Source organism: Nerophis lumbriciformis, linkage group LG02, assembly GCF_033978685.3.
Source record: "Nerophis lumbriciformis linkage group LG02, RoL_Nlum_v2.1, whole genome shotgun sequence".
In the NCBI taxonomy this organism is placed as follows: domain Eukaryota; kingdom Metazoa; phylum Chordata; class Actinopteri; order Syngnathiformes; family Syngnathidae; genus Nerophis; species Nerophis lumbriciformis.
In genome coordinates, this window is record NC_084549.2 from 16,206,930 (window position 1) to 16,226,657 (window position 19,728).

Consider the following 19,728-nt stretch of genomic DNA (forward strand, 5'->3'; position numbering starts at 1 on the left):
ATTAAACGTGCTTCATTGATTCGACTATTTGGCGAGCGCCGTTTTGTCCTACTAATTTTGGCGGTCCTTGAAATGTATGAAAAATGGAAAAAGATAAGGGGAAAAAACAATCTATTTTTTGTTTTAATATGGTTTCTGTAGGAGGACAAACATGACACAAACCTCCCTAATTGTTATAAAGCACACTGTTTATATTAAACGTGCTTCATTGATTCGACTATTTGGCGAGCGCCGTTTTGTCCTACTAATTTTGGCGGTCCTTGAACTCACCATAGTTTGTTTACATTTATAACTTTCTCCGACTTTTTAGGACCTGTTTTATGCCACTTCTTTGTCTGTCTCATTTTGTACACCAAACTTTTAACGTTGTGCGTGAATGCACAAAGGTGAGTTTTGTTGATGTTATTGACGTGTGTGGAGTGCTAATCAAACATATTTGGTCAGTGCATGACTGCAAGCTAATCGATGCTAACATGCTATTTAGGCTAGCTATATGTACATATTGCGTCATTATGCCTCATTTGTAGGTATATTTGAGGTCATTTAGTTTCCTTTAAGTCCTCTTAATTCAATTTATATCTCATGACACACTATCTATATGTAATATGGCTTTTAATTTTTTGCGGCTCCAGACAGATTTGTTTTTGTATTTTTGGTCCAATATGGCTCTTTCAATATTTTGGGTTGCCAAACTCTGGTCTATCCTATCCTATATGTATCACACACCCAATTACCAACCGCTGCGTGGTGTGACGTCAGTAAAAGCTGGCCAATCAGAATGCGAAGGGGCGGACCTAAATAGAAACAGCGGATGATTCAAAACGAAGATGGCGGCTGAGGAGGGTCCCCAAAACACCAACAAGCTGGACAGAAGGTATATTAAACGATATTTATTGGAAACGACCCAGAAAACAAGCGAAATAAACAATAAAAAAACATGCTTGCTGTTATATATTGTGTTCCGAGCTTAAAGAAACAACGGTGTTAAATGTTGCTTTTTGTCGGTGGTGTTAGCTAGCCTAGCATCTTACCTTGACGTCGTAGCATGTTTTGAAAGGTTTTATGCACACACTTACAACCTTTAGCATATCAGCATGTGGAATTAAGTTATGGAATGGATTAAGTAAATAAGTTAAACCATGAGTTGATTAACGTGGACCCCGACTTAAACAAGTTGAACAACGATATATACAGTCGTGGAATTTACACATTATTATGCCTAATTTGGACAACCAGGTATGGTGAAGATAAGGTACTTTTAAAATGTTTTAATAAAATAAGATAAATAAATTAAAAAAAAAATTCTTGAATAAAAAAGAAAGTAAAACAATATAAAAACAGTTACATTGAAACTAGTAATTAATGAAAATTAGTAATATTAACTGTTAAAGGTTAGTACTATTAACTATTAATATCCCACACCCCGGATTGTAAATAATGTAAATAATTCAATTTATATACTGTGATGATTAACTTGTGTGATGACTGTATTATGATGATAGTATACATCTGTATCATGAATCAATTTAAGCGGACCCCGACTTAAACAAGTTGAAAAACTTATTCGGGTGTTACCATTTAGTGGTCAATTGTATGGAATATGTACTTCACTGTGCAATCTACTAATAAAAGTTTCAATCAAGCACGCACAATCATGTGTGCTTACGGACTGTATCCCTTGCAGACTGTATTGATATATATTGATATATAATGTAGGAACCAGAATATTAATAACAGAAAGAAACAACCCTTTTGTGTGAATGAGTGTAAATGGGGGAGGAAGGTTTTTTGGGTTGGTGCACTAATTGTAAGTGTATCTTGTGTTTTTTATGTTGATTTGATAAAAAAAACCCGATACATTTTAACGCATTTATCGGCCGATATTATCGGCCATCTCTACCTTAAACCTTATTGAAAATAAGATATTCTTCATCTCATTATGTGTATCATGACTGACTTAATTATCTATTACAAAACTGCTGTATTAATCATTCACGGAGGTGGCGACTTGTCCAGGGTGTACCCCCGCCTTCCGCCCGAATACAGCTGAGATAGGCTCCAGCACCCCCCGCCACCCCGAAAGGGACAAGCGGTAGAAAATGGATGGATGGATGGACCTTCAACCTTATTGAAAATAATATATTTTTCATCTCAGTATGTGTATCATGACTGACTTACCGTATTTTTTGGACTATTACTACCGTATGTGTCAAGCTACTTGTTGACTCGCACTTTTCCCAAATAAATAGCTTAATACACCTAAAGATATTATGTATCGTTAGCTACCTCCCAGGCGTGTGTATCATTCAACCATAAATAAAGATGCTAATACTGGAAGTCCTCCTTGCTTCTCACAGTCCCCCTGACACCTAGGGGCCCGCCTCACAAATGTTGACCTGCTTTAGAGTACCGTATTTTTCGGACTATAAGTCGCAGTTTTTTTTCATAGTTTGGCTGGGGGTGCGACTTATACTCAGGAGCGACTTATGTGTGAAATTATTAACACATTACCGTAAAATATCAAATAATATTATTTAGCTCATTCACGTAAGAGACTAGACATAAAAGATTTCATGGGATTTAGCGATTAGGAGTGACAGATTGTTTGGTAAACGTATAGCATGTTCTATATGTTATAGTTATTTGAATGACTCTTACCATAATATGTTACGTTAACATACCAGGCATGTTCTCAGTTGGTTATTTATGCCTCATATAACGTACACTTATTCAGCCTGTTGTTCACTATTCTTTATTTATTTTAAATTGCCTTTCAAATGTCTATTCTTGGTGTTGGGTTTTATCAAAAAAATTTCCCCCAAAAATGCGACTTATACTCCAGTGCGACTTATACATGTTTTTTTCCTTCTTTATTATGCATTTTCGGCCGGAGTGACTTATACGCCGAAAAATACGGTAATTGTCTATTACAAAACTGCTGTATTACGCATTCACGGAGGTGGCGACTTGTCCAGGGTGTACCCCGCCTTCCGCCCGAATGCAGCTGAGATAGGCTCCAGCACCCCCCCCCCCCCCCCCCCCACCAACCCAAAAGGGACAAGCGGTAGAAAGTGGATGGATGGATGGATGTCATTGTGCTACAAAAAGAAGTCAGTAAATGAACGTATGTATTTGTAAACGCTCTGAAGTGGGAATTGATTGATTGATTGATTGAGACTTTTATTAGTAGATTGCACAGTACAGTACATATTCCGTACAATTGACCACTAAATGGTAACACCCGAATAAGTTTTTCAACTTGTTTAAGTCGGGGTCCACGTAAATCAATTCGTGGTACAAACATATACTATCAGCATAATACAGTCATCACACAAGTTAATCATCAGAGTATATGCATTGAATTATTTACATTATTTACAATCCGGGGGGTGGGATGTGGAGGGGGTTAGGTTTGGTTGATACCAGCACTTCAGTCATCAACAATTATATAATCTGAGAAATGGAGTGTAGGTCTGACTTCGTAGGATATGTATAGCGAGCAGTGAACATAGTGAGCCCAGAAAGTTTAAGAACAAGTATATACATTTGATTATTAACAATCCGGGGGGGTGGGATGTGGTGGGGGGGGAGGGTGTTGTAGGGTTGTAGTTGCCTGGAGGTGTTCTTTTAGTGAGGTTTTGAAGGGGGATAGGGGTAGGATTAAATAAGCTTTGCTTCTTCCTACTTTTTTTCGGACATGATGTAAAGTGAAATGATATGAAATTGTGTGACGTATTATGCTGTAAGTGTGTTCATGTTCGAAATAAACTAAAGAAAGAAAGAAAGAAAGAAAGTTTTGAAGTTCAAATCCCGTTTAACCACTATGCAATATTACTTAACCGCTGTACAAACTCCACCCAGCCCCACGTTGAACTAACTTGTTGTGCCCTCAACAGGGGGACGACACACAGTGTGTTTACTTGCAGAGACACGTCAAATACTGGCCAGTCGGTCATCTTCAACCCAGACTTCTTTGTGGAGAGACTGAGACATGAACACCCGCAGACCTTCACCGACCTGGTGCTGGCCAATGTCACCCGACTCATCGACCTTCCAGGGGACGAGTTCGCTCAGCTGACTGGGGACTGCGATCCCAGGGTGCCCTCCTCCTCTGGCTTCCTCCGCTCTTTCAACTTCCTCAAACGAAAAGGTAAGCTTTAACTCATATGTTAATCACACGGAATGTTATAAAGTTAAAGTACCACTGATAGTCACACACACACTAGGTGTGGTGAAATTACTCTCTGCATTTGACCCATCCCCTTGTCCCACCCCCTGGGAGGTGAGGGGAGCAGTGAGCATTTTGGTGATTTAACCCCCAATTCCAACCCTTGATGCTGAGTGCCAAGCAGGCAGGTATTCTATGGACACAGAATAAGTTAAATTATCTATTTTTTGGATTGATGAAGCTATATATAAATCAAGTGTTTATTTTTTTCAAGATACTGAAAACACTGTCCTTTGATGTACAACCAATCTTTCATGTAAAATGATGGAGATGGTTGTCCAAAAACTGCATCAAGATGCATTAATGTTTGTATGCAACCAAGAAGAAAGATACTGCTTGCAATGTCACTCATAATATGACATACAGTGTAGTTTGAAATGATAACATTCCCAAACCAAGAAAAATTTGATTTGAAAATAAAACTTTTCACTAGAGATGTCCGATAATATTGGACTGCCGATATTATCGGCCGATAAATGCTTTAAAATGTAATATCGGAAATTATCGGTATCGGTTTCAAAATGATCGGTATCGGTTTCAAAAAGTAAAATGTATGACTTTTTAAAACGCCGCTGTGTACACGGACGTAGGGAGAAGTACAGAGCGCCAATAAACCTTAAAGGCACTGCCTTTGCGTGCCGGCCCAGTCACATAATATCGATGGCTTTTCACACACACTGGTCACACTGAGGGTGGCCGTATAAACAACTTTAACACTGTTACAAATATGCGCCACACTGTGAACCCACACCAAACAAGAATGACAAACACATTTTGGGAGAACATCCGCACCGTAACACAACATAAACAGAACAAATACCCAGAACCCCTTGCAGTACTAACTCTTTTGGGACTCTACAATATACACCCCCCACCTCAACCTTGCCCCCTCCCACCTCAACCCTGCCCTAAACCCTGCCCCCCCCCAACTCCGCCCACCTCAACCTCCTCATGCTCTCTCAGGGAGAGCATGTCCCAAATTCCAAGCTGCTGTTTTGAGGCATGTTAAAAAAATGAATGCACTTTGTGACTTCAATAGTAAATATGGCAGTGCCATGTTGGCATTTTTTTTTCCATAACTTGAGTTGATTTATTTTGGAAAACCTTGTTACATTGTTTAATGCATCCAGCGGGGCATCACAACAAAATTAGACATAATAATGTGTTAATTCCACGACTATACATATCGGTATCGGTAATTAAGAGTTGGACAATATTGTAATATCGGCAAAAAAGCCATTATCAGACATCTCTACTTTTCACTGAAAATAAAACTTTTATTGTCCAATAGTAAAATAACTGTAAAATGAAAAAAAAAAAAAAAATACAGGCAAGCAGAGCTATAAACTTCTAGTTTCATGTAAAACAAATGTCATTTCATCAAAACAGTAGACTGGCCCCCCTTAAAAGTGGTGTAACTATAATAGTTTTTAAGTCAACGTTTTGTGATTAACCTGTGTCCTTGTCCAAATCTCCCTAAGCTTGCCCCAATCGTTTGTGCTTCGTTTGCGATTGTTTGTGCAGAAAACATTTTTGGTCTAACTATTATAGTTTTGAAGTTATTAGGGTTTTATGGAACTGGTTATGAATCGTAATTTGTTAATAACTTCCATCTATGCATCTTCTTCCGCTTATCCGAAATCGGGTCTCGGGGCAGCAGCCTAAGCAGAGAAGACCAGACTTCCCTCTCCCCAGCTACTTCGTCCAGCACTCCCCGGGGATCCTGAGGCGTTCCCAGGCCAGCTGGGAGACATTGTCTCTCCAACGTGTCCTGGGGTCTTCCCCGTGGCCCCTTACCGGTCGGATGCGCCTTAAACATCTCCCCAGGGAGGTGTCCAGAGGGCATCCTGACCAGATGCCCGAACCACCTCATCTGGCTCCTCACATTAATAAGATGTTCTACTGCTCGCTAGTGTTACCATTGTGTAGAAATATGGGGAAATAATTACAAAACTACACTTCATTCACTAACTGTGTTACAAAAAATAATGTTGGATATAGAGAACATACAAACCCTTTATTTATCAAATCAAAAATATTGAAATTCAACGATTTGCATTTACAAACATCTGAAATGATGTACAAAGCAAACTATAACCAGCTACCCAAAAATGTACATAAATTCTTCTCAACAAAAGAGGAGAAATATAACCTTAGAAGAAAATCTAATTTCAAATGTTTGTTTGCACGTACAACACTTAAGACCTTGTATATCACTAAGTGGAATTAAATTATGGAATGGATTAAGCAAGGAAATCAAACAAAGCACCAATATGATTCAGTTTAAGGAACTGTTCAAACTACAAGTGCAAAAAAGAAGTATGATAAACATCTTGAACCATTTAAAAAAAAAAATCTCATCTCCTAGGTGAACCATAAATTACATTATGGTTAACCTTATGTGGGCTCTGTACCGAGGATGTCGTTTTGGCTTGTGCAGCCCTTTGAGACACTTGTGATTTAGGGCTATATAAATAAACATTGATTGATTGATTGATTACGTAACTATTTATTTATTTATTTATCAGAACTTTGATTATTGTGTATATGTGTATGTCTAAATATGTATTGATGTATTTAATATTTGTTTACTTACTTATTGTATATTAATGTATGTACACATTTATTTATTTACTGTTCTGTTACAGAGAACAAGGAAATGGGATAAAACTTCTATTATATTTAAAGGGATAGGATTAAATAAGCTCTGCTTCTTCCTACTCGTTTTCAGACGTGCTGTGATAAAACAACTGGAAATATGTGATGCATTACATTGTAATTGTATTAAATGCATGTTCGAAATAAACTGTAACTAACTAATTTAGAATCAGCACCTCCAAGTCCGAGTCCATGGTTCTCGCCCGAAAATAGGTGGAGTGCCAACTCCGGGTTGGGAAGGAGACCCTGCCCCAAGTGGAGGAGTTCAAGTACCTCGGAGTCTTGTTCAGGAGTGAGGGAAGAGTGGATCGTGAGATCCGGCGTCAGCATTACTGAAGACGCCGCAGCGATCCGTTGTGGTGAAGAAGGAGCTGAGCCGGAAGGCAAAGCTCTCAATTTACTGGTCGATCTACGTTCCCATCCTCACCTATGGTCATGAGCTTTGGGTCATGACCGAAAGATCAAGATCACGGGTACAAGCGGCCAAAATGAGTTTCCTCCGCCGGGTGGCGGGGCTCTCCTTTAGAGATAGGGTGAGAAGCTTTGCCATCCGGGAGGAGCTCAAAGTAAAGCCACTGCTCCTCCACATCGAGAGGAGCCAGATGAGGTAGTTCGGGCATCTGGTCAGGATGCCACCCGAACGCCTCCCTTGGAAGGTGTTTAGGGCACATCCGACTGGTAGGAGGCCACGGGGAAGACCCAGGACACGTTGGGAAGACTATGTCTCCCAGCTGGCCTGGGAACGCCTCGGGATCCCCCGGAAAGAGCTGGACGAAGTGGCTGTGGAGAGAGAAGTCTGGGCTTCCCTGCTTAGGCTGCTTCCCCCGCGACCCGACCTCGGATAAGCGGAAGAAGATGGATGGATAACCAACTTGAAAACTATAACAGTTGCACCACATTTTTTGCAGCACAAATAAAGCACAAATGAATGGAACACGTTTGGGGAGATTTTGAAATAGTTGGGGCGTAGTTATGATTAAGCACGTTTTAACTACACATTAATACCATAAAACGTTAAAAACTGTAACGGCACAAATGAAAATGTTTGCAGCACAAGCGATTGGTACAAGTTTGGGAAGATTTGGACATGGTAGGGGGGGCAATGTCACACATGTGAACAGATGATAGGTGAAAGCAATATTCAGTTGGCACTCTGGCTGCAAAATGCCTGAGTGACTCTGCATTTGCATAAGAGGGGTTTTGGCACCAGCCGCTGGAATAGATCTGACCAATCTAAGTCTATGAGCATGAACTGATGAAGACTACTCGGGTGAGAGGCGAAACGTCTTCTAACACAAACCAAACAGTCCAGTTGCGATTGATTGAATGCCCTGAGATGACCATGACCTGGATGAATGAGAACATTCATAGACATTTGCATAAGAGTTGTAAGTATGCTTGACTTATTCAAGTCGGAGCCATATTGAACTGAAAAGCCAGTTGCTATGGTGCCTTATGTCGCCACAAATAAAATGTTGGCCTCTGTGGTTATCATCACTTTTATAACTTGTACTCTTCTTTGGTAGTGTCGCAAAAAGTCAAATAAAAAGCATATTTTGGAGCACATTTTTCAATTTTGTATTTGTTCAAATTCAGAAGTAGTCTGTTGGTTTTTTTAACAGTTTAAGAAGTGTGTTCTATTACTCAATTCATCGAACAAAGTAATCGGTACATTACCTGATTACTAAAATGTAGCCCTAGAAAGAGTAATTGCCCACCACAAAAGACATCATTGACAAAACCTGCGTGGCTTATTGTTTTTTCCCCAAGACAATAATTTAATGTCTATAGATATAGAACCTATTTTGTGTTTTTATTACCCATTAATACAATTATTTCATCAACTTGTCACTCAACTGACTTGACGAATACGTTTTTTGTTGTTGTTTTTTTATTCCAGAAAAAGGTGTTGTTTTTGGCGCACCCTTAACTGAAGAAGGCATAGCGCAGATATATCAGCTGATTGAATACCTGAGCAAAAGTGAGTATTCCTTCATGCAGAAACGCCACTTTCATTCAGAAGTGTTTAAAATTGTTTATTTGCATATGCTTGTAAGTAAACACATACCTTATCACCACAGCATAGTTCTGGACTAAGAATTCCCTCATGTTTGCATGCAGAATGTTTTAACATTGTATGATTATAAGGGAGGTGTATTTGACTGAAATGTCTTGTTTGTCTATGGAGGAAATTCATTGGGTGTGTGTGTTTTATTTTTATGTGGAGGGAGGATTTTAATTTTTTTTATGTGCTTGTGTACTATTAATAACCCTCTAACAATGCATAATGAATAAGGGTGTAATATGTAATGTAATACACTTTCACCTCATTATGTAATCATCTGCATATTTTATAATACACTTTGACACATTTTGTAATAACTTGCATACATATATTGCATTAGTTATTACAAAATGCGGGCGCTGGAATTGTTTTGGGATAAAATGTAACAATTTGGTAATTAATTATGTACTAAACCATCAAAATGAATACCTTTTTTTTTATTTAGGAATTTTGTAGGTTTAATTTTTTCCATTTTTTTTTTTACCTTTCCAGATTTTATTTCATTCATTAAAGTAAAAAAAAAAACAATCAACATTTAAGTTAATTATGAAAGAGAAGAAGCAGAAATAAGTCAAAACTATAATAACATCTGCCCCCTATTCATCATCCATGTGTTTGTCAAATAAATAAATACATCCAATGTAACTTTGTTGATTTATAATGAATAATGTGATTGCAAGCTAGAGACTAAAGTTACACTAATTACATATTTCTGACTTGAAAGTGACCAGTGCACTGAACCTTTGGTAGTGCTATGTGAATTATGTTCTGATATCATATTATTATACAAACTAATACAAATATAAAACCGAAATAAATATTTATTTCATCAATGACCAATTTGCATGTTGTTTATTTCTGTAGTGTAACTTTAATCTCTAGCTTGCAATCACATTATTCATCATTATCAGTACGGTTTGATTTCTAGTTGACCAATGAGACATCCTACTAGAATTTTTTAATTGTAAGGAAGATTAAATGTGTTGTTTTTTATTTTTTAAACGTTTGTTTATTGGATTTTCATTCCTGAATGGCCTTAGAGATATATTAACTAACAAGCACACAAAAGGCTATATTTTGTATTTCTCTTATGGTTTTTTCTAAAATGAGGTATCAATTTCAATGGTTAATTACATAATGCACCAAATTTTATTTAAAACAATTGCAGCACCAACATTGTGTAATCAATTGTGTAATATGTAACAAAATGTGTCAACTTTATTACAAAAAGGGTTCAAGAATTATATTACAAAATGTGCAGATTATCACATAAAGAGGTGAAATGTATTACATTATTACATATTGCACCATATGTATTTTTACAAACCATAAATAATAGATGGATAGATAGATAGTACTTTATTGATTCCTTCAGGAGAGTTCCCTCAGGAAAATTACAATTCCAGCAGCAGTGTACAGAATTGAGATCGAATTTAAAAAGTAAATAATGGGGGTATAAATGGAAACAAAATAGAAAAATATTACAATAAGAATAAAAATAAAAAGCAACAATGATAAATCAAATCAAATCAACTTTATTTATAATAAAAATATAACAGTAAAATAAGAATATAACAAGAGAAACTAGGCAGTAGTGACCATGTTATGAAAAAATATTGCACTGTTATTGTTTTGCAATAATCACATTTTATGGAATTAATACATGTATGATAGGATTGTCTCTGAGCAGAAAGTAAACATGTTTTATAACTTTTCTATAAACTTCGAATTAAACACTACATCATGCCCCATCTTCCCTAATATGAAAAGTTGTCAATATCAATCAATCAATCAATGTTTATTTATATAGCCCTAAATCACAAGTGTCTCAAAGGGCTGCACAAGCCACAACGACATCCTCTGTACAGAGCCCACATAAGGGCAAGGAAAAACTCACCCCAGTGGGACGTCGATGTGAATGACTATGAGAAACCTTGGAGAGGACCGCATATGTGGGTAACACCCCCCCCCCCCCCCCCCCCCCTCCCTCTAGGGGAGACCGAATGCAATGGATGTCGAGTGGGTCTGACATAATATTGTGAGAGTCTAGTCCATAGTGGATCTAACATAATAGTGAGAGTCCAGTCCATAGTGGGTCCAGCAGGAAACCATCCCGAGCGGAGACGGGTCAGCAGCACACTCATTGATTTGTTCTATAACAGTGTATTGCCATAACGGCGGTTAATTGTCAAGTTATTCAATGCCTTTTTTGTAAGAATTTGACTGCTAAACCATTACAGCTTCCTGCTAACTTTGTTGGAGTTAGCATGACGTCTTGGTTTATTTCTGGAAAGCAATGACGTATTTGCAGAAAGTGGACACTTGGCCCAATTGCCTGAGTCAATAATTCATCTCAAAGCACTTTGCTTTAACGCTCTCTCTCTCTCCCTCTCTCTTTCTCTCATTCCATTCACTCCTTTGCTCCGTGTCTCCCCACCAATTCTCTACATCATGTTTTCTCCTCCCTTCATCTCCCAGACCATCACATAGAGGGGCTGTTCCGTGTGCCAGGCCACAGCCTGCGGCAAGCAGCTCTAAGGGAGATGCTGAATACCGGGGCAGAAATAGATCTCGAGACGGGCGACTTCCACCCCAATGACGCTGCCACTCTGCTGAAAATCTACCTGGGAGAGCTGCCTGAGCCCCTGCTAACGCACAGGCATTATAACGCTCACCTTAAAATTGGAGGTGCTCATTAATTCACTATCATGGCTCACAAGCATTAATCTCCATCACATTAACTTACTTTAACCTTGTCTTCTCTTTTTAACGTATCCAGAGCTGAAACGCTTTGATGAGAAAGGAGATAAAACAAACGTGCCAGACAAGGAACGCCAAATTGAAGCCTTTCAGCTGCTTTTCATGCTGCTTCCGCCAGCCAACCGCAGCATGCTGAAGCTCCTGTTAGACCTACTCTATCACACCGCCCGCCATCAGCACGTCAATAAGATGTCTGCTATCAATCTGGCAACAATGTTTGCTCCACATATCATCTGGCCCAAAAACGTAAGGGTCATTTTCCTGTTCTCTGAGGTTAATCCTATTTTTCCCTCCCAAAGTTCTGTTTACCATCTCTCCTCCATTTCTTATTGCAGGTGATGGCAAGTGATCTTCAGGGAAACATTGAGAAATTAAATAATGGTGTTGCCTTCCTTATAAGGCACTCTCAAAAGCTGTTCAAGGTAAACATTATTTCAGACTATATATTGTTCTCCAAAGTGGACCATAGAGACTATGAGTTTATATAGACAATGGGTTTTTAATTATGAAATACAGTTTTCACTTTGAACTTGATTTTGAATGGAATATCAATATTAATTTAGTGTAGATAATATTGAACAAGGCAAGGCAAGTTTATTTATAGAGCACAATACAAATGCACAGGAGGACAAAGTGCTTTACAGATGCATAAATTTACAAGAAGGCAAATAAAATCATAATTTTTTTTATCCTGAATTAAAATCAAAGTGTAGACTGGAGTGTAGATAAAATAGTTTCATTTGACATATGATCGGCAATAAAGAAGTGTAAAAAGCCTAGATGTTAACAGTTGTACTTTGGTTACAGATCATGAAAAGACTTGTACGGTACACAAGCAGAGCCGTTTTAAAGTCTATTTTCTGAGCGACAATGCAGTCACCTGTTCATTGTTCTGTTTTAAATCTGAAATCCTAAATGAAAATGTATTTCCCGGTGTATTTTTGCTTCTGGTTTTAAGAAAAAAACAGGAGAATTTATATATTTTTTTATTTAATAAGATAGACCTATTATGTGAATGGAATTTGCACGATTGTGTGTTTGACCAAACATTTCAAATACATTCACTTTCATTGAAGGCCCCTGCATATATCAAAGACTATGCCCGAGTTTACTTCACCGGATCCAAAATTCTTCAATCAAAGGTAAGTTATTTCCCTCAGTTTATGACGATACAGTATCTCACAAAATGAATACCTACAAATGAAAGTTGGTTGTACAGTACTTTGTTTTGTTCTTCTGTCATTCTGTCACATTTTTTTTCACCGCCCCCGTGAATTGAATTACTATTGAAAACTTGGTATTTAGCTATTTACTTGACCGTATGTGTCAAGTTACTTGTTGACTTGCACTTTTTCCAAATAAATAGCTTAATATACCTGAAGATATTATGTATCGTTAGCTACCTCCCAGGCGTGTGTATCATTCAAGCATAAATAAAGATGCTAATACTGGAAGTCCTCCTTGCTTCTCACAGTCCTCCTGACACCTGGGGGCCCGCATCACAAATGTTGACCTGCTTTAGAGTAGTCACTGTACAGCATGCATGGAATTACTATCCATTGAAAATGAGTCAACACAAAGCCACTAACAACTAGGGATGGAACGATATGAAAATGTCATATCACGGTTACATGACCAAAAAATATCACGGTTTGTGCTCACACTGAATATTTTGACCAAGTTATTCAAAAACAAACAAACAAAAACCCTCAAATAAATAGACACACTGTAAGAAACCACCATTTTGCATGTTTTGTGTTACTTTTCATTATCTCATAGGGTTTTAATTTTGGTATTTTATCCTTTTTAATTGATCAGCCTTTATTGCTTTAAATTTGTTTTTTACAGTAACACTTTAAGATTTATTAAATGAAAAGTGTGTAGCAAACTTGATTATTATTTCTGTTGGGCGTTGTAGCGCCCTTCTTTGTTCAGTAGTCCTTGAACGCACCGTCAAAACACCTGAATCTCAGTAGTGGTATACAACTATCACTTTGTGCTAAGAGAGCACAGCTTGTAGGTTCAATGTGCACAATTGAAAATCTTAGTTGCTCAGACAGCAATGTGTTTGTATACGTTTAGATAGGGGTGTGTCGTTTCTTAATCGGGAAAGATGGTAATGTCTCTTGTTTTCATGCCAGCATTTAAGCTAGTAAGCTGGCACCAGTCAGTGAGTTTATCAAAGTGCAATTATCATGTTTTTTTTGGTTGATAATTTTAGTTTAGAACAGTAATACTAACCGTAGTTAATTTTATCGCGGTTATCATTATTACCCTTTATCGTTACATCCCCATTCACAACACAAGATCATTATCTTGCTTACAGCCAAGCGTGGTGGTGGTGTCATTAACAAGGGCTGCATAAGTACTATTGACTTATTGAGCGAAACTTGAATTCCAACAAGTACTGTTGAGTTATATCCAAGTTTAATTTATGTAGTAATGTCCCTTGAGAAAGCATAACAAAATAGGCTGAAGCCTATCCCAGCTGCACTGGAGCTGACGGAAGGGTACACCCTGGACAAGTCGTCGACTCATCGCAGGGACAACACAGACAGACAACAGTTAAATAAAGTTTTGATTTGATCAGTGTTAAATTTGTCATCAATTGTTCCTTTTGGGATTTGTTGTGTGGTTTTACTGTGATGACTTTACTTTAAACATTTAATAAAGCATGTCTGATATTTCTAGGATGACCTGACTCTCAGGTCTGGGACCAAAGACCTTTCAGTTTTGCTCACACCCACCTCCAATTGTTCTCCGTACACGAGAAAGATTGTAGGCGAAGTGGGTGTCACTGGCACCCCTGTGACCAGTGACACTCAGACATGCACTGAATCGTCTCTCCGAGAGCTTTACCAGCAAGTCAAAAGCATGCCCGAGTCTGCCAAGAAGAAGAAACTCATTCGACAGGTCGGACTTTACTTTGTAAAATCTATGGGGAACATTTTGCCCCTCAGCAAGCTTATGTGTCATGTTTTTGCGTGTTTAGTTTGAAAAACAGCCTTTGGGGACACCCTCCGCTGACTCCCGGACGCCATTCAGCAGAAAACACTGGCGGTCCCGCTCTTTAGGAGGCATGATTAAGGTTTGTTTATGCTACTTTTACATGTACTTGTAGTAAATGTTCATGTTTCACCTCCAATGTGACCACAAATGTCAGCACTACTTCTCAATAAATTGGAAAAGTCCAGGTGATGTTTGTGTTTGTCACAACAGAGGAAGGTGTTGGGAAGCCAAATATTAACAGGGAAGGAAAACAGCAAAGTGCAGAGGCCTCAAGCCAGCTGCTCAGTTGACACCAAAAGTGGAAGAGTAAGTAGTTAATCATCACACCACATATATGACAATCTTATACTGACTACCTAATGATTGTATCATATTTAAATCATATTCTTACACCAACTGTTGCAGTGCAACCCCAAAATTAAATACTCTATGCTGTCAAGTTTCCAAACATTTATTCTTATAGGAAGTCATGTGTGGTATTCGGGTCTGTGGGACCCGTTTTCATTTTTTATTAAAAGAAAAATGATACAATTAATTAATTTTTCAAAGTGAGACTCACTGACTTTGGCTCATTTTCTGTGAAGAACATATATTGGAATACATATTTAATGACCACACACCATACATCCCCCCTACACATTTCTATTACATATAAGATAAGATGGCTAATAGAAGTGTGGAAATTGATGTTCTGTTTACCACACACACACACACACGCACACACACACACACACACACACACACACACACACACACACACACACACACACACACACACACACACACACACACACACACACACACACACACACACACACAGCAGGCCTAGACAGAAGGAGGACAGAGTGTAGGTACACAGAACATCAGAGGGTCAAATGTGCGAGAAAATGAGAGCAGACAGTGTTGACAAACAATGTTGCAACCTTGTCTAGGAACCGCAGGTGCAGAAACACAAAAGGAGAATCCCTGTGGGATGAATGCAGAAACTGGCAGAGAAATTTTCCGTGCAACGTTCATATTGTTGTTACTCAGCCAGCGTTTGTGGGTCTGATGGACCCGTTGCTTTTTGTGGCTTTTAATGCCTCATAATCAAACACTTTTATGTTAAAATACTGAACAGGTGTTTATTGGGATAAGGTAAACATCTGTTCAGTATTTTCACATACAAGTGTTTGATTGTGAGGCATTCTGTTTAACACTTTTATGTTAAAATACTGAACAGGTGTTTATTGGGATAAGGTAAACATCTGTTCAGTATTTTCACATAAAAGTGTTTGATTGTGAGGCATTAAAAGCCAAAAAATGCAACGGGTCCATCAGACCCACAAACGCTGGCTGAGTAACAACAATATGAACATTACACAAGGGTTAAAGTGTATTACCTGGGCTCAAATTGCTGCCAATATAAAATCTTAACTGTTCAGGCATCGTTTAACAGTTTGAAACAATTATCTGTCATACAAGTGTAAAGAGTTGTTAAACACTGTGTGATGAAATTAAAATATAACTAGTCACCCTTTTAGGATGCATAATGAAGAGTGACTTGTAATGTGCACAGAGCAATACTTTCATCTAGTGAATATGTCCAGTATAGAAGTTTCTGGAGTTTATATATCCTTGTGGTATTTATTACTCGTATTGCTGGTATGTCCTAAGTAAGTTCCATTTCTCCTATGGCTATCATTACACTTTGCCATTGTTGCGGTATTACAAAAAATACCTTTTGTTAAATTAACTCTTTGGATCATCACGGATATCACCATGGTGACAGGATAGTTTGAACAAACACATTTAGTTTTGCTGTTCCCCCAAAATTTAGCTTGATCTCCAAAATGTTATTAATTTCCACAACTTTGGAAGTTTCCCTGTTTTTTAAGTACAGCATCAAATATTCTTATTAACTTATGCATTTCTGTATGCCGTTAAATCATAATAGATGTTTAAATGCCTTTCTCCTCTCTTCTTTTCTTTTAGGAATAATACAACTGAGGAAACCTCCATCTTGCTGTAATGTGTATTGAAAGTGTAATACGCTATACAGTTTTTTATTTCAATCTTTTTTTTTTCTTATTCAACCTGTGACTAAAAGGGTTTTATTTAACATATTTCTTAACCTAAGGGACATGGTTAGTTTATCTCAGTAGTATGGGTGCTGTATTGTATGTCTCTTAATTTAAACCATGTTTTACCCCGTTTAAGTAAGCTAGCAGTTAAAAGAAGTTTTATTTTTTATATTGTTTTACTGAAACATTTTTTCATTCAATTCCAAGGGGTGATATTTATTTGGATTGGTCCATTCATGCATTGAGAAATGTTTGGATCAGTTTGTTGGATGCAAGTAAGACCAGAGGTGTGCCTTAAAATGAATTTATCTTACGTTACTGTATGTTACGTTTTCTATTTAATATTAAGTTTATGCAACTTTGAAGTTGCCCCTGATCTTCCGAATATGATGACATGTATTCAAACAATGCAATTTTGAAGATGATGACCAAAGGTCAGTTTTTACAGTTTTTTTTTCAGGAGGTTACTGCTGTGAATTTAAAAAAATATATATATTATTTTTTGTTTTGTTTGTTGAAGTCACTGTTTTTAAGAGTACATTTAACTTTTTTGTTTTACATCAGTCCTCATTTTTTCACAGCTCTTTGGCTGTATGCATGTATGCCTTATATACACTTTACAGATGTGAAATACTTCATTTAACCTTTAGCTTTGCAGGTTGAGTGCAACTTAGGTTGTGTATAATAACTTCTTAGCCGGGTGCTTTCTGTGAGGGGTTTGAGCCACTATTGCTTTTGCAAAGTTCTTGTTTGTCAGTCACGTCTGGTTTCCGGGTACATAGCCACCCTGCCTAAATGTTACACACATTCTCTAAATGTTACACACACAGTCTAGGTGGCACAATACAAACATAAGGTGTTGACTGATACTTCTCATCTACTGTGAAACCCACAAGACTGATTAAACACTTAAAATGCCATGTGCTTGTTTTTTGTTGATTCAGTGTTGTTATACAATATTTTCTGTTTGGATCTATTATAGATTATAAGGCAGCTACATTATATTTTATTTTAGCAATGTGACACTTTTAAATATGGCCACCAGGTGACACTGTTTAGTCTCAAATGACTAGAAAAAGAATACACGCGTTTATATCTTTAGTAAATCCAGAACTAACTTGTGATAACTCCATTGTCCCAAAAATCCCATCAACACATTACAACTTACTATAAATAAAACGAATAAATAGTATATTTGTCTATGGCAGGATTTAAACATAGCATCCAGTGAATGTCTTGGAAAAAATGTGTTCTCTGCAGTAAATTAAATTGAGGAGGAGACGCTGATGACTTAATACAGCATCAAGTATGCCAAATAAAATCCAAAGAAACATTGAATAAATCCCAGCCTCAAAACCAAAACGTGACCATGGGTAACAAATAGAAATAATGATAGGGACACAAAAGCCTGACCTTTTTAGCGTCTACCCAAATCTTTGCATGTCGTTTGCAATAAATTAGATGAGCCACACAGTTTGGAAGGTGAGTGGGTAAGAATGTGTCATTATGGTATCCATGTCAATGCATGTTTGCTATTGTAAGTACATGTTGTATAAACACTACAGCTTTCTCATGCCCTGTAAATATACAACATGTGTCCATGTGCATTGTTTTGCAGCCATGACTCCTGTGGGTTTTGTAAATGTAGAAATCCCTCACAATCAGAGTGATGACTGTAAAATGAGTCAATATCAATGTTAACTACATAATGCCCTGCACTCAAACAACCATACAACCATCCTTTGAATTAAAGCGCATGATCCAGAACTTCCCATGGTGGTAAGTGGATCATAATCACTTTTTAATAGTCTTTTTTCCCCCCTTACTTTAAATTACCTGAGGATTCTTAACTCCAATAGAATGTATTTACTTTTTCTTTTGTCTTCACAGAATGGTACCAGTGATGGCAGCAAACCAGAACCATAAATGAACATACTGCTATAAGAAAAGGTACTTTCAACATTCCATACACACACACATAGACTTTACCAAGCAGGTGTTAAAGAAAGTAACATTGCTATACATGTTAAATAATTCTAGCAATACCTAAAAGACACTACGATAAGGTGATAATGTCAGGCTTCCTCAACATGTGGGCAATTTTACTTGATTGTAGTTTTATTTGGTTTCATTATGCTTTGTTTAGCGTTTTTGTATATGTTTTTTGTTAAATATTTTGGATAGTTTCACTTTTTAGTGAAATCCCTTAACCACTGTCTTTTTTTTTTTACATACTGTTGCTCCTTTTTTTATTTTGTACGATTAAATTGCCTGAATATTCGCACTAATCAAACATTTGGACAAACCTCCCCATGCAGCTATTAAGGGTTGCTCTACTTCTGATTGATACTGTCCATTAATGACAAATATAAACAGGACTCCTGCTTTTCTTAATCTAAACCGGGGGTCAGCAACCCGCGGCTCTAGACCCACATGTGGCTCTTTAGCGCCGCCCTAGTGGCTCCCTGGACCTCTTTCAGAGATGTGTGAAAATGGAAAAAATTAAGAAAAAAATATGTTTTTTGTTTTAATATATTTTCTGTAGGAGAACAAACATGACACAAATCTTCCTAATTGTCCTACTAATTTCAGCGATCCTTGAACTAATTGTAGTTTGTTTACATGTACAACTTTCTCCCATGCTGCCACAGAAAGACGTGTTTTATGCCACTCCTCCTTTGTCTCATTTTGTCCACAAAATATTTTATGCTGTGCGTGAATGCACAAAGGGGAGCTTTGTTGACTTTATTGATTTGCTGAGGTGCTTATCAGGCATATTTGGTCAATCCATGACTGCTAATCGATGCTATTTAGGCTAGCTGTATGTACATATTGCATCATTACGCCTCGTTTGTAGGTATATTTGAGCTCATTTAATTTCCTTTACTTATGTCCTCTGTGTATTTAATCTATATTTGCATGTCTCATGACACATGATCTGTATG

General features: G+C 37.6%; 1 protein-coding gene across 1 annotated transcript; it reads left to right on the forward strand.

The window, feature by feature from the left end:
- Positions 1 to 757: 757 nt before the first annotated feature.
- Positions 758 to 17,701, forward strand: LOC133595274 (rho GTPase-activating protein 19-like). Its single transcript, XM_061948311.1, has 11 exons — positions 758 to 874; positions 3,897 to 4,150; positions 8,787 to 8,867; positions 11,430 to 11,639; positions 11,731 to 11,957; positions 12,047 to 12,133; positions 12,788 to 12,853; positions 14,403 to 14,624; positions 14,704 to 14,799; positions 14,931 to 15,026; positions 16,695 to 17,701. Exons 1-11 carry the CDS (start codon positions 828 to 830, stop codon positions 16,698 to 16,700), a joined length of 1,392 nt encoding a protein of 463 aa, XP_061804295.1. The 5' UTR covers positions 758 to 827; the 3' UTR covers positions 16,701 to 17,701.
- The last annotated feature ends 2,027 nt before the right edge of the window (positions 17,702 to 19,728 follow it).